Source organism: Azolla caroliniana, unplaced genomic scaffold (genome assembly GCF_043228905.1).
Source record: "Azolla caroliniana isolate FFs.n. ecotype wild unplaced genomic scaffold, voAzoCaro1.0.p SCAF_1, whole genome shotgun sequence".
Taxonomy (NCBI): Eukaryota; Viridiplantae; Streptophyta; class Polypodiopsida; order Salviniales; family Salviniaceae; genus Azolla; species Azolla caroliniana.
Genome location: NW_028230436.1, coordinates 8016486 through 8030379, shown reverse-complemented (window position 1 = coordinate 8030379; position 13894 = coordinate 8016486). Strand labels below are relative to the sequence as shown.

Here is a 13894-nt window from a genome sequence, read left to right as displayed (position 1 = left end):
GAGGATAGTGATGTGCAGGTTTTTTAAATAACTAGGATTTCTTCTTTGATGGCACTATTCACAAATCTCACCAGATAAAAAGCTCATGCCACAAATATTTTCGGCAAAGATGTGTTTATATTTTGCCTTGCGTGTTTCATCTAACCTGATGCTCCATATAGCAATCAAGTAAAAGCTCAGCTGCAACAGCTTTGCAGCAACGATGATAACCTTATATTTTTCACTTGATTCTATGAGCTTGATCCAACCCTATGTAGCAATCCGAGACTAGAAATAGTGTGATGTCCTGAAAATACGAGTTGGTTTAATGAATCTCAGTTTAAAATATGCATGATAATTATACATACAGTATGTAGTGATACATTGTTACCATGAGATGAGTTAATACCTTTGCACTATCAATGTCTTGCCGCAAAACAAGTCGGGTTCTCAAGTCCTCAGTAAAACTCACACGTTTGAGGGCATACAATTCCCATGTGGATTGATTACCAAGTAAAAGCCACCACCCTTCATCTTTTACCTAAAATTAGATTGGTCAAGTTAAATAAAGTTTTAAACTGAGAACTATTCCTACCATTAACACAATTTTGGACTCTAAATTGGGGTATATAAGAAATGAGATGTTGTCTTTATACATCTGCATAAGGGGTGAAGCTTTAGAAAAATATTAACCGATACCCTGTCTAACAAATAATCTACCATTGGAAAAAGATCTTTTACCAAGAGAATTCCTAGAAACAAAGACTTTTCAATTTGCAGTTTTAGTTTGAAAGTTAGACCTTTGTCAGAAAGCAACTCTAAGAGTATAGTGGTAAGCTCTTTCTTATTGGTTGAGACAAAGTAATTTTGGAAATATTTCAAATGCTTATAAAGGGTCAAGATTCAGCATAAAGTTGGCCTAGTTGTCAATGACTATTTTGTAAAGTATGTACCTTTGGATATCGAGGAGTGTATGCTCTAGCATCAGTTCTCTTCGGCCCCTCTCTTCTAAGAGAAACATCAACTGTCCAGGACTCCTTATCCATTCTCGGTTGATTGAGTTTCCATGATAATGCTATCCGAGGTAGACGTGTTATCCACTGTTCGTTGAAAAAAACAAGTTTTTTGTTTTTGCAAAGATTTATCTAACCATATATTCTACCTTTCTAAGAGAAACGTTTTTTTTTTAAGACCTTCAATAATTCAGAGTACTCTTCTGAGGAACTAAAGAGCGACCGCAATAACTGTGATGCAGTGTTGAATGGACAGCTGAGAAGCTCCTGAAGTGTGGAAATCCCCTTATCTTTCAAATGGTTGACTATCTTCTCATTAAAAAAGGGTAACATCTTAAAAGCATCATCCTCCTCAAACCACAGCCCCTGACAAATTGATTAAAAATATACCCAGAATTGACCAAATTTTTTTGATATAATCAAAACATCCAAAAAAAATGTTCAGAAGTGGAAGAGCAGCATATTTATGGAGAGTGTTTGTTGTTCAACCTGCATCACCATCTGAAGAATATGAATAGAATTGAAGGCTGTTTTAAGCCAACCACCACTAGCAGCAAGATCTACCAATGCTTGGATGATGCGGATGCTCTGGTCGAGGACAGACTTTGTGTCAGTCACATAGTCAGTTATAGGAAGATCAAGTTGAAGGAAGTGCGCCTACATGTTAAAAAAACATTATGTCAGCAACTGTCGGTAAAAAAAAACAATGATAAGATACTACATAGAAATTCTCCATGGTAATCACATGACCTGTAATAACAAGTTTGCTTTGACATGGGGATCATCAAGAGAACGGCTATCCACTGTGAGGCGCACATCCTTTGCCAGTATTTCATTCAATTTATCCTGAGAAATATAGAATTCTTTAAAACAAGCAATAGGCAAGACTAGTATATCTCAAACAGAATATATTGACGAACCATAAAAGAGTGTTTTCTACGAACCTCGTTATGCCTGACAGGAAGCTCATCATACTCCATGGCGCCCGCAAGCACAAAAATAATGTCCTGCACATCAGAAGATAAGGGCCTCAGTTCTTTCCCAAAAAAGAAAGAGGAGAATCATATAAAAGAAATAGGCTACTATTAGACCTCAAGGGTGGAATTGGCTTGAACATTACTGCCGAATAATGCAATCGTTTTATAGCTAAGATAGTATTGCGATGCAATAATGCCAAGCATAAGAGCCTCTATCGTGCCATCTTCATTTACCCTAATACATCCTGCATCTTCTAGTGTCTGAAGTGTGGACATCACAAGACTGAAAGAAAAATAATGTTTAAATTCATGAGAAAACAAAGAAAAAGTACTCACTATTGAAACGTGAAATAAAAGAGAATTACATGCCTGGAGAGGTAAGCATTGATGACCTCGCTTGTGGTGCCCTCAAGATTATAATAACTGGGATTTCTAACCTGCAAAAGCAAGAGAGCACTAGTTTTAAAAGGATCATCGTGAGGCTAAGGACCCACAAATACAACCCAAAACTAGAAAAGGAAAAAGAAAGCACAATAACTGGCAAATTAATCAAATATGCATGTGCAACCTTGGAATTGGGTTATATTTTGCATCATCTATTGGCTTTTTGCCGCAGAAAAATAATCTCTTAGTGAAAAGTTAATGCCAAAAAAACAAATGGCCTGGATAATTTGCAAGCTGGAAACGGTGGTCTATATTCCCCGTCGATCCCTTTGCAGCAAAGAAAATACTCTTCAGACAAATAATCATATCAAGAGTGTAACTTACAAGTCTCCGGAACAAATATGTCCATGTCAGATAATCCACAGCATCTTGTTTATTTGCAATAGTTCCTGATGTAACCTCAGCATTAAAATGATCATGCAGTTGTAGGTGAAGGCTACTCTCTACAGGGAAAGGTTCATACAGAAACTGGAAAGAAAAAGATGAAACAACTCAATTTCCAAGTATATAATCACCATCTTCAACAATTTTGATGCTGTTAGAGTCACCTTTTTGTAGAAACTCTTTTTGGGGTCATGTACAAGTATCACAGCTTTACCATGCTGATCATACTGTGGTCGCCCTGCACGGCCCATCATCTGTAAAACATCTGTGATTGGAAAATCTATATAACGCTTGAGTTTTCCATCATAATATTCTGTGCCCTGCATGAATGGTCAATCCAGAAAAAGATCATTCTCAAGAATATCAACACGGTTAAAGGAGATCTACCTTAAAAAATCAGAACAGTTTTAATTGTATGCACGTCTAGCACAAACAAGTAATAGTTCGAAATAGTTTTAATCATATATCAGAACTGTTCAATAACCTAATGGTCCACAATATAAGATGTCAAATGTGTTGTGAATGAGGAAAACAAGGCAAGAGTTTTTTGATAGTCTTGTTAAGAATAATTATAGGCATGTAAATTTCTCTCATGCATCTTTTGAACATATACATTGTTGTATCTATAGATACTTTCACAAACCCGTTTTAAAACAGGGTGAAAATAGCTTGAAAGTTTCCAAAAAAAGAAAGAAAAAGCAAGTCAACGTACTACCTTTATTATGACCAAATGAGCTGGTAGGTTCACACCCCAAGCAAGAGTACTGGTGCTAACTAGGACCTGTTACAGAGCAAACACCTAAAGAAGAATACTTTGTACACTTTTGAAGAAAAGGATGATAACTTCTTACACTATTACAAAACCTGAATCTTGTTATTTGTGAATAAGTCTTCAACTAAAGTTCGATCGCTTTCCTTTAGGCCAGCATGATGCAAACCAATCCCAAACTGGAGTGTATGCTTAAGATTTCCATCCAAAACTTGTTGAACAAGAAACTCAACCTCATCCTCGGACATATGTACGAATTGCCTTGGCCTCTCATCCGCAATAGCAAACTAAAAACCAACTACTTGATATAAGACTTTGCTCCACAAGTAATAATGCAAAGCTTCTCCATGTAAACTTATATCCATATCAACATTACTTGGATAAGATCCAGAGCTGTCAGCCTGGTTTGACGCCTCGATGACACAAAGATTAGAACAGGTTTGACAGGAGAATGTGTTGTAATGGCAGCATATGCAGGTTTGTTCATACTGTTCATACGTGGACAGTAGAATTTTCCTGGATAGCCCTGAATCACCAAGTTCCAAATTAATCAGCAGTCAAAAGATTTGGATTGAACAATTATCAATGGCAAGAAATCATCAATATAGAAATTTTCTTTCCTTAATTCCTCATTTTGTGTGTTTTTGAGTAGTTTCTAATATATATACTGAATTATTTACAATACAGGTTGGTCTTTTAATCGCCTTAAAAGAGAACCTGTGAAATTGTTAGGAGTTTTACCTGGATATGAACTTCTAATGGAACTGGTCGTACACTTGGCTTAAAGTTGAAGAGCCCCAAATGATTGATTCCAAGCCAATTGGCAAGGTCACTGAAATAATAATAAATTCATCGCTGATATAATAAAAAACCTTAACTGAAAAAACAATTGCATCCAAAGAAAGAATTTTGCAGCCAGATCATACTCTTACCGTGCATTTGCAAGAGCAGTGGATAATCCTATAAAACGTATTGGTTGCTCTGTCTGTGAGGAAATATACCTCATTCTGGATACAATGACCTGTACAAATAAACCAACTTTAATAAAGCTTGGGAGAAAAAGGATTTTCAGTTGTGATCAGAATGTGTTGTAAAAGTTTTACCTCAAGAATAGGCCCGCGATCTCCTCCAAGAAGATGGATTTCATCAATTATCATCAACCCAACCTGTCAAAAAGAAAGAAAGGATACGCTAGAGAAGGGAACACCAAAAAGCTCTTTACTTCCATGTAGGCTCATAGAAAGGCATCACCTTTTTAACATAGCTACGGTTGTGCCAATTTCGGCTAATCCCATCCCATTTTTCTGGTGTTGAAATAATTATGTCTGCTGAAAGCAAGGCCTTCATGTCTGGTGTGAAGTCACCAGTAAGCTCCACCTAAGGGCATCATTAATTTGAATTAACTTGAATACCTAAAACTCCCATGAAAATATGCAAACGAAGGAATCCGAACAGCAACCATTTTTTTGCCCAGAGTTTTTACAAGCCCTTTGCCCCAGCCATCCATCCTCTCTTTTACCAGAGCCTTCAAGGGAGCAATGTATATCACCTGAAAAATTCCATGCAGAAGATATTATTTTTTGTTTTTACAATCTATATTGCAGCCTACATACAGGAATGCCAAAAACAATTATACTTAGAACCCACCCACCACAAGTGCTGTACCTAACCCTGTCATATGTACTTTACAACAAGTGAACAAGTGTACAAAGAGAGTGGGGTCTATAAATCTCAAAATAAAAACCAATTCTTGCGGGATTAAACCACTCACAAGCTATAGATTGACCACAAGCAGGATCATAGCCATACTCAGCTACCAAAAAGAACAAATAATGATGTATTGATAATGATACTCTTTCTAGATAATTTAATAAATTCCCTCAAGCGGTTACAATGATGTCCAATGAGTTGCAATGGGGGCAGAAACCCTTTTCCCTCCATCCGTTTCCATTTCCAGAAAGAGATCATATCCTACATCCCTACCACATGACCCTTTTCCATACATTTACTTTGCATTCAATCATGTCAATAATCCTACGTTCAATATATCTGTTTTAGAATCTTTATTGTTCCTGTTCATTTTATTTTTAATTACATAAATGATGAATTTTAACATGGAACCAGTCATACTTTCACTACTCGTTACAAGCATTGTGAAGCAGGCATAAGTAAACCAAACTTAAACGTAGAATGCAAGGGAATAAACCTTCATTTCTGGTTGAGTGTTGAATAGGTGAAGCATTGCAAGTTCAGCAGAAATTGTCTTTCCACTACCTGTAGGTGCTCCTAGAAGAACATTATTGTCCGTGTGGTATAATATATGAAATGCCTGGAACCATTCAGAAAAGATTAAGTAAAGCCCTTATGAAATAATGCTAAAGGTCACACTACTGGCCTTTATCTTATTATCTTATGAACACAATATACATGGACACTACTGGCCTTTATCATATATTGTGTGTCCATGTTTCTGGATACACAATATACATGGACACTCTCACTCTATATAAACATCCCGAATTATTAATATACTGTTATGAATGTTAACATTGAAATCATGTTCTTTTAGGTCAGATGCAAAAAATCAGTAATTTAAGAACATTGGATTTCCCAAATAAATTGTGATTTAAATGTTGAGAACATGCAAGGATATAATAGAGTTACAATCACACTGAGCACACTGAGCATTCTCCTCTGTTATTTACTTTATTAGTCTGTTGTTCTCCAAGATTAGACAGTCACGCAGGACACACTGGCCTCTTATAAGTCATTTAAATATATCTTTCTTATTCTCTTTTCTTTTTGATACACGGAAAAGAAGAGATTAAATGGACCATTTGCACTCAGTATTGAAGGTTTATTTTTCATATCTAAAATAATGCTATGCACATAATCTAATCCGTAGTTAATAGAAATGGGTGAAATGGAAAAAACAGCAACAACTTTCCATGTTTTAAAAAAACAACCGGAAACTAAATGAAATTTTCTGTTAATAAACATAAAAAGGGTTCTCTCTTGTGACCATTTGTTACTCAAACTTGAGAAGCTATTGACCAAGTCTTCCGAATTCATGCAAACTCACATTTTCTATAATGAAGAATGGACGTAAGTTACATGCATCAAAGAGGGGGCAATAACTTTAAAAGGCCCTTGAGTTTTTCTTTATTTCCCAACTGCCCCCGATTTTGAAAAAAGCAGTTCGTTAATATGTGTGGACGGTAAGAAGCTTGCCTGAGTTTGGATCGGATTGAAATGGGAGAAATTGTACATGTCCTCATAAATTTTGTTTCCAAGAGCAGTTACAGGAAGAGGCCGTAAGTCAAGTAACTCTGTATGAGGTGGATGCACCTATGCAATAGAAATAGAAGAGGAAATAAATCATATAGCTTCTCATAAAGCAATACAGAGACATGGGAACCAATCTTGAAATATTTGTCTACCTCTGGCAGGATTAGATGTTGAAACGAGATACTATGGAATGCTTCAGCTTGCAACCATCTATCTGAAACCATACGGACGTAATATTGAGGTGGCAAGGGCTCAGAAATTGGTATCGTGAATGTTACGGCTTGACTTCCTTCGCTAACAGATTTCTTGGACATATTGAACTGCTCTGAATGGTAAATGCGTTCATTTTCTGAATCCTGAACATGAAATGAAAATCAGAGCAGCATACTCATGAAGCAGTGCTTGAATATACATGAGTGATTCCCTGTGCATGCATGTCTATCTCAAGTGTGTTTGTGTTTATTCCATTATCAAGTCATCTGTTGGTGTATTGGTACACTATCGCTTACTTCCACCCATATCCACCATCTTTCACTGGTACCATGCCATCGCTCCTTCCAAACAAAATCCGGTGTCAATGTCAGAACAACCTGACGCAAACATTGTGGAAAAGATATTAAAATCATAGGAATTGTCATGGACTACACATTGAGGTTTCACTCCAAATTATAACATCTGCCACATTTCCAGTTACAAAACTTACTTGAAGTACAGATCTTGTAATTGGGCTGATGTTAGCTGAGAGATGAACTCTTGGAAAGCAAGACAAACATTGTGTAACTAGCTGCAAAACAAAACCGTTAACAAGCAAGTTACTAACAAAAACTTGTACGCATTCAAACCTGCTTACCTTGCCTCCATGGGGATAGCGAAGAAATAAACCAATTTCCTTCTCATTCATGTCATATAGGTGCTCAAGGTCACCTCCTTTATCTTCAAGCTTCCTCAGTAGCTGATAAATATAATTCATTACAGCAGTGGTACTGCTAAAGATCATAATGTCTGCACAAACCATCTATGCAAGTTAAAGACAACCACAAACCTCTGGAGATAGCTCTCTATCAAATTGCCTAAGGGGGTGTTGATGTGGCCAGATCTGATGATCTACTGCTTTGCAATACTCGAGCAGCAAGGCTGTCATGGAACACCACCCTCTACGTAAGCAGATTTCAAACAGAGCACGCATAATCCTGCCCAAACTAGAACTGATATAGGCACTGTCTGCAATGAGCGAGAATCCTTCTATGAATGCCCGTGAAATATAAACCTGGAAAATATCAACAACGCTTTAAGTTTCACCACAGCAACTATGCTTAAATAATACTCAGTTTCTAAGGCTTCTTTAGGAGACATGTTTCCAATTCAAAATTGTGAATACTGCTGAGAAGTCCAAAAAAATATTTTTTATTCATGTGCTAACAAAAGTGTTCATTTTCAATTATCTTTTTTACAAACAGGGTGTATATCAACTAGTACCAAAAACATCAGAATTGGCAGGTACCCTACTCATGATGATTGTACAAAACTAGTATATAGACGTGTTATAGCTATAGTAACTTGCATACTGAGCCCAATCAGGGGCATGTGCTCCCAAGATTCTGCTACTGTGGAGGAATGTTCATTCTTCCTTATGCTCCAGTTGACTCTGCTGGCTCTACCAAGCAATGCAATAGTGACTTCCCAATCGCACCATATGGAATATTAGAAACTATACCGAAGGTAACATTCTATGAATAGTGATAGGCATCCTCTCCTCAGAAGGGAGCTTATCCAGGATACCTATACACTTTCCTATGGTGATGATATGAATATCTCGTCTGATAGAATAGAATAGAATAGAATAGAATAGAACAGATGTTTTATCCTCCATGATGAGGCCAATTTTCACCTACGGGACCAAATCAACATATCATCTCATATGTGACTCCTTCCTAAGAACAGGGGTTACTACTCTGTAGTAAAAACTCTGTGAAAATAATGCACGTATATTTGAGTATGACACTTACATTATCATGCCCATCTAGCACATCATCAGTGAGTTACCTTATACGCTGAGCATGCGATAGGTATGTGATATTCATCCTTCTTGGTGGACATTTGAGTATGACACTTACATTATCATGCCCGTCTAACATGTCATCATATTTCTTGTGAATTACCTTATACGCTGAGCATGCAATAAGTGATATTCATCCTCCATTAGGTTTTCATTGCATACCTAACCCTGATGAAACCCCCTCGTCAAATAGATTGACACCTTGGTCTATGGTGTTACATGTAACCAGAGCATTCCTTCCACACGATATATCAACTGTGCAAGGCAGCTACCATTCCAGTCCTCTAGCAATTAAATAATTTTCTAATCTTGAGATAAAGAAGAGATAAATGGAGCTTTTGGAAGGATGAGTGTGACATAAGATCTCAAAGAGATTTTCCAACAAATCTCCTGAGCAAAGGGACGATAATCATGCATTAATAGTCATGAAGCGACACTGCAGGAGATGTAATCGTGCACCCACTGACTGAAAGTATTTGATGAGAAACACAAAGTCTGGAAGCTACAGAATGGTGCATACAAGTTGAAACAACCATGGGACGTGAGAATTAACATGTTCGCCAAGAAATGAAATAAATTCCATGTTCGAAAAATAGAAGTGTTCTTCAAGACCAAAGGTTGCAGCCTGTTAATCTTACAGAATGTCTGGTAAAATAGAACAAAATTCAATTGTACCTAAGCTATGTAGCTTCCCTATATAACAAGGTATGGCCAAGATTTCCATCCAAAGCATCATAACCCTAGTTTTCTACTGGACAAAACCAATAATTATTTTTATGATAAATGGCATTTTTCTTTGAATTCCAACAATGAGATAAGTTCTTTGTTCAAGTGCACGACATCACCATTTTCACGTCATTTTTATGACATGAAATTAGCATGTAACTTGTTTTCTTTATCAAAGACCTATGAAGGATTGATATTTAAAAAAATAAGGATGGAGTCCACTGAACCTCCACCAAGAAAGAACCACATATGACTATTTGGTTAGCAAGCCAAACCTGAATGAGAATGCTAATCTTTCCAATCTTGTCCTCAGGTCCACGACGAACCTCTAAAGGACAAGCTTCATGGCGAAGCCTTTGTAGCTCCTCTTGTTCTTCCTCTCTTACCATTATATTCTCAAACTCGGAGGAGTGTGCGACAAGATCAATTAGCTGATGATTACCAAGTGACCAAATTTTCAGAAATTCAAGCTTTGTAAACATGACAAAAATATCAGTAAATTTGAATAAGACTCTACATCACTCTCATTCATATGCTGTTTCAGCATGTTGTTGTATGTCTCCACACTTGTGTACTGAATATAATAGTGACTCGCAACACGTCCAAGATCAGTTACATACAAGTTCCCACTTTTCTCATCAAATGCCATCATCTTAGCTTTATCCAGAGCACGTGCAGCATCAGTAATAAGAGCCTTTCTTCTCGCTGTCAGATTAGGATCATTAAGAACCTGGAAACAAATAAATAACTTTTCAGATACATAAGTTTATGGGGATGTCTACCCATGCATAGTCACATGATATTTTCATTCTTTACGAACAAAGCTTACAATGCCTGTGCATTACATATAGAAGTAAAGTCCACATTTCATACCTCATTCCAAGTCATCCCATATGCAAGGGGATTTGAAGACATTCTCACAAACAAATATGTATACCCAAGCCAAGCACAACCCTCCTTTACATTTGTCACGGTACCTAATACAACTTCTGCATTTAAATTATCCTTCAAAGAGCTTACAAACTGCAGAATCACAAGGGCTGTGTTTAATACAGTAATGAAGAAGGAGAATGGAAAATCTCATAGGTTTTAACCAGAATTGTGAGCTAAGACCTGGCTCTCAATGGGTAATTGATGGGTAAGAAGCCTGAGATAGTATGCAAGCTTATCATGCGTTGTGATGATGATTCCTTCTCCACTTTTATCAAATTGGGGTCTACCTGCTCGTCCAAATATCTGCATCAAACATCTATTAGACTTGTCAAACTGGGGAATTGAAGCTCTATCCAAAATTAGAACCATTGTTTTCATGAAGATCACCTGCATAACATCAAGCATTCCTAGTTCACGCCAGCCTCCAGCTTTTGGATCATACAGCTGTGTTCCCTATTCAACCAGAAAATCAAATTTGAAACACCAGATTAACTTAAAGGTCAGTGAGATAGAAGATAAAATTGATGTAGCAGGTCAAACTCGACATAAACAGTTCTCGTATAATCATACCTTGATAACAACAGTGTGTGCTGGCAAATTCACTCCCCACGCTAATGTTGCAGTACATACAAGGACCTATGCACATTGCAAATAGATCATGAACACAAAACTTTTGACCAGAAAAATACCCACGATAGCCACTTGACTTTACTAGAAGTGTTACCTTTATTAGCCCTATTGAAAATAACCTTTCTGTAAGATTCCGATCAGACCTCAGCATGCCAGCATGATGAATTCCAAATCCTGACAGGAAGAGCTCACTCAACTGGCGATTTCTGGACTTTGCAACTTCTTTCTGAAATATTGCGTTAAAAACAGAATGAAAAATGTGTGCTTGATGATTCCTCTTGGCAGAACAGAGGTTAAACGGATACATTCTAGTGATAGACGATCATTTACATAACAAGGTTATTGAAAATACCTTAAAAAGTCCAAGCTGGGGATGATCTTCATCAGTAAAATGGTCTATTTCTCCGTTCTTCTGTGCCATTTCAGCCTGCAATTCCCATGAATCAATCTTATCAGAGAACTTGCATGGATATATGTATGCATATAAGCAGACTTGTCGAGTCATTGAATAGTATCTACTGATTCAAATGACTAATATTTTCCACATGTAAGGAAAACTATGACTATGAATATTATAGATACAGTTTTGAGTATATGGAGAACCAGGATCCATTATCGCTTCAGTTGCTAGAAAAACACTTGGGCATCAGAAGAAGAAACGTATTTATAAGCAAGAAAATAGAGGTATGGAGAAATGAAACATAACTGATACGGCCCTCAACAAGCCTGAAGGGCAGTGAAAATCATGATTAGGTCCTTGGTTACCTCTTCAAGGACAATTTCCCCAACCCATCATTCCATCTTTCTGAATTGTTGGAACTTGGAACTGCTACAGGAAGTCTCAAATAAATTTCTAGTAAGGAAAGATCATCAAGGCGGGGAGGCAAATGATTTTTCTTTTCCAACTATCCTTCTGGAAGTCCTTTTGAAGTAGCCTGAGCTCCAGAGGGAACAAATATCCTAAGTTATATAGTCTTTTCGCATTGTCTGTATCAATTTGCTTACATGTGGAATTGGGGGCAAAACAAACCTAAAAGTAAGAAATATGATTTTGAAATCCCATATGGTATTATGCTCATCTATAATTATAGCCACAGTGCCGAGGACACAATGCTGTGATTCTCAAAAGATACAACTAGGGAACATGAAGAGGTTTACCCAATGGTGCTGCAATTTCCTGAAAGCACGACTCAAAAAGAAAAGAAATGCCACAAAATGATCCATATGAGCTATCGTACGAGATGCTCTAGATCTGAATCAAACAGTGAGTGTCTCGATGATGTGTGTACACTTCATTTTTCCTGTTTAATTTGATGCCGTATGCAGTTGCTCATACAATAATAGCCTGCTCCAGAAAAAAACTGTATGCAAGAACTATATTTTTCACACTCAACTTAATATCATATGCAGTGTCTCATACTGCATTCTGCTTGGGAAATAGTTAACTTTTAATTTATTTTCCCTGTTAGGCATCTGACATTGGTTATGTGATGGTATCCTTTGCCAATGGAACACTGCTAAGGTTGTCTTGACATCTTTGTGAACAGCAATGATTAACAGAATAAATGTAAAGGAAATAGTTTTACCAAGATTTGTGCAACTTTTCCAGTATCTTTGCGTGAATGCACAAACACCATTGCCTGCTTCTCACGTTTTACAGCATCCAGCACCTGTATAACACATTGAGGGGTAATATATCACCACGAAGAAACTGAATTGAAAGACAAGGTTCAGTATGTTTACATAACATTATGCCCATCATTAATTGAGAAAATGTATTTAACTGAAATACCTTGTTGTAGCATATTTCATTCATTAGATTATTGCGGGCCATAAAATTGGTTTCAGTAACACCAATATACTGCTGGGTAAGAGGCACCGGACGATAACTACTATCAAAGAAGAACAGTCCTGTGTCTGCATTCACACCCAGAAATCGAGCAACCTATCCAAAAGTTTCATCATCAGTAATATGCAGACAATCAGATCCTTGCATATCACATAGGGCGCATGAAAATTAATCAACATTAGTATTGACAATTCATAATCATCTAACAAAATTCAATGTAATCATTTATATATCATCAGTCCAAATCTGCATGCTTGCCTTATTGAATCTTAACTCCAACAAAAAATAGAAGTAACGAATTTACCTCTCTATAATTGGGTAGTGTAGCTGACAGGCCAACTATGCGTATCATGCTCTGTGATGACTCTACCTGTACACTCCACGTTTTGGCAATAAAATTCAAAGATCTGAAGATCAAACGGAAACTTGTTCGATAACAAAAGTTTTATAAAGCTAGTTTTTACCTGTCGTAGAGTACGTGCTACCAGGGCTTCAATTACAGGTCCTCTATCATCATTCAGGAGATGGACTTCATCAATGATTAACAGCTTTACCAACACTGCCATAGCCATGTCACTAGTTTTTCGTGTAATGACATCCCATTTTTCAGGAGTTGTCACAATCATCTAGAATGCAAAACATCATAGTAAGAAAATGGCCTACAAAGAACACTATACGGTCAGCAATGTAAATTCCCAAAACCTGGGTCTCCTCAAGCTCCCTTTTAGTTAGTTGCATATCTCCTGTAAGTTCTCGAACCACCACATTCAACGGACCCAGCCGATGGCTAAATGCAGCCGTCATCTCGCCTGCTAGGGCCTGTCGACTAATATTATATCAAGACAT

General features: G+C 37.1%; 1 protein-coding gene across 1 annotated transcript in view; it reads right to left on the bottom strand.

The window, feature by feature from the left end:
- Positions 1–57: 57 nt before the first annotated feature.
- LOC147868775 (DExH-box ATP-dependent RNA helicase DExH14-like) overlaps positions 58–13894 on the bottom strand; it is a 14439-nt gene continuing 602 nt past the window's right edge. The window contains exons 2-40 of the mRNA XM_087339569.1: positions 13751–13874; positions 13513–13674; positions 13353–13418; positions 12992–13144; positions 12786–12869; positions 11552–11626; positions 11294–11425; positions 11140–11205; positions 10957–11022; positions 10750–10872; positions 10510–10659; positions 10154–10366; positions 9912–10067; positions 7897–8121; positions 7705–7806; positions 7558–7638; positions 7364–7444; positions 7007–7210; positions 6798–6914; positions 5773–5895; positions 5026–5115; positions 4818–4943; positions 4670–4732; positions 4499–4587; positions 4308–4398; positions 3943–4092; positions 3662–3853; positions 3513–3578; positions 2962–3117; positions 2738–2881; positions 2339–2406; positions 2084–2252; positions 1937–1999; positions 1743–1838; positions 1482–1649; positions 1173–1358; positions 933–1079; positions 389–520; positions 58–286 (exon numbers count right to left, since the gene is read on the bottom strand). Of these exons, the coding sequence (XP_087195695.1) occupies positions 221–286; positions 389–520; positions 933–1079; positions 1173–1358; positions 1482–1649; positions 1743–1838; positions 1937–1999; positions 2084–2252; positions 2339–2406; positions 2738–2881; positions 2962–3117; positions 3513–3578; positions 3662–3853; positions 3943–4092; positions 4308–4398; positions 4499–4587; positions 4670–4732; positions 4818–4943; positions 5026–5115; positions 5773–5895; positions 6798–6914; positions 7007–7210; positions 7364–7444; positions 7558–7638; positions 7705–7806; positions 7897–8121; positions 9912–10067; positions 10154–10366; positions 10510–10659; positions 10750–10872; positions 10957–11022; positions 11140–11205; positions 11294–11425; positions 11552–11626; positions 12786–12869; positions 12992–13144; positions 13353–13418; positions 13513–13674; positions 13751–13874 (4765 nt within the window). The 3' untranslated portion in view covers positions 58–220. The remainder of the gene's footprint in view (positions 287–388; positions 521–932; positions 1080–1172; positions 1359–1481; positions 1650–1742; positions 1839–1936; positions 2000–2083; positions 2253–2338; positions 2407–2737; positions 2882–2961; positions 3118–3512; positions 3579–3661; positions 3854–3942; positions 4093–4307; positions 4399–4498; positions 4588–4669; positions 4733–4817; positions 4944–5025; positions 5116–5772; positions 5896–6797; positions 6915–7006; positions 7211–7363; positions 7445–7557; positions 7639–7704; positions 7807–7896; positions 8122–9911; positions 10068–10153; positions 10367–10509; positions 10660–10749; positions 10873–10956; positions 11023–11139; positions 11206–11293; positions 11426–11551; positions 11627–12785; positions 12870–12991; positions 13145–13352; positions 13419–13512; positions 13675–13750; positions 13875–13894) is intronic.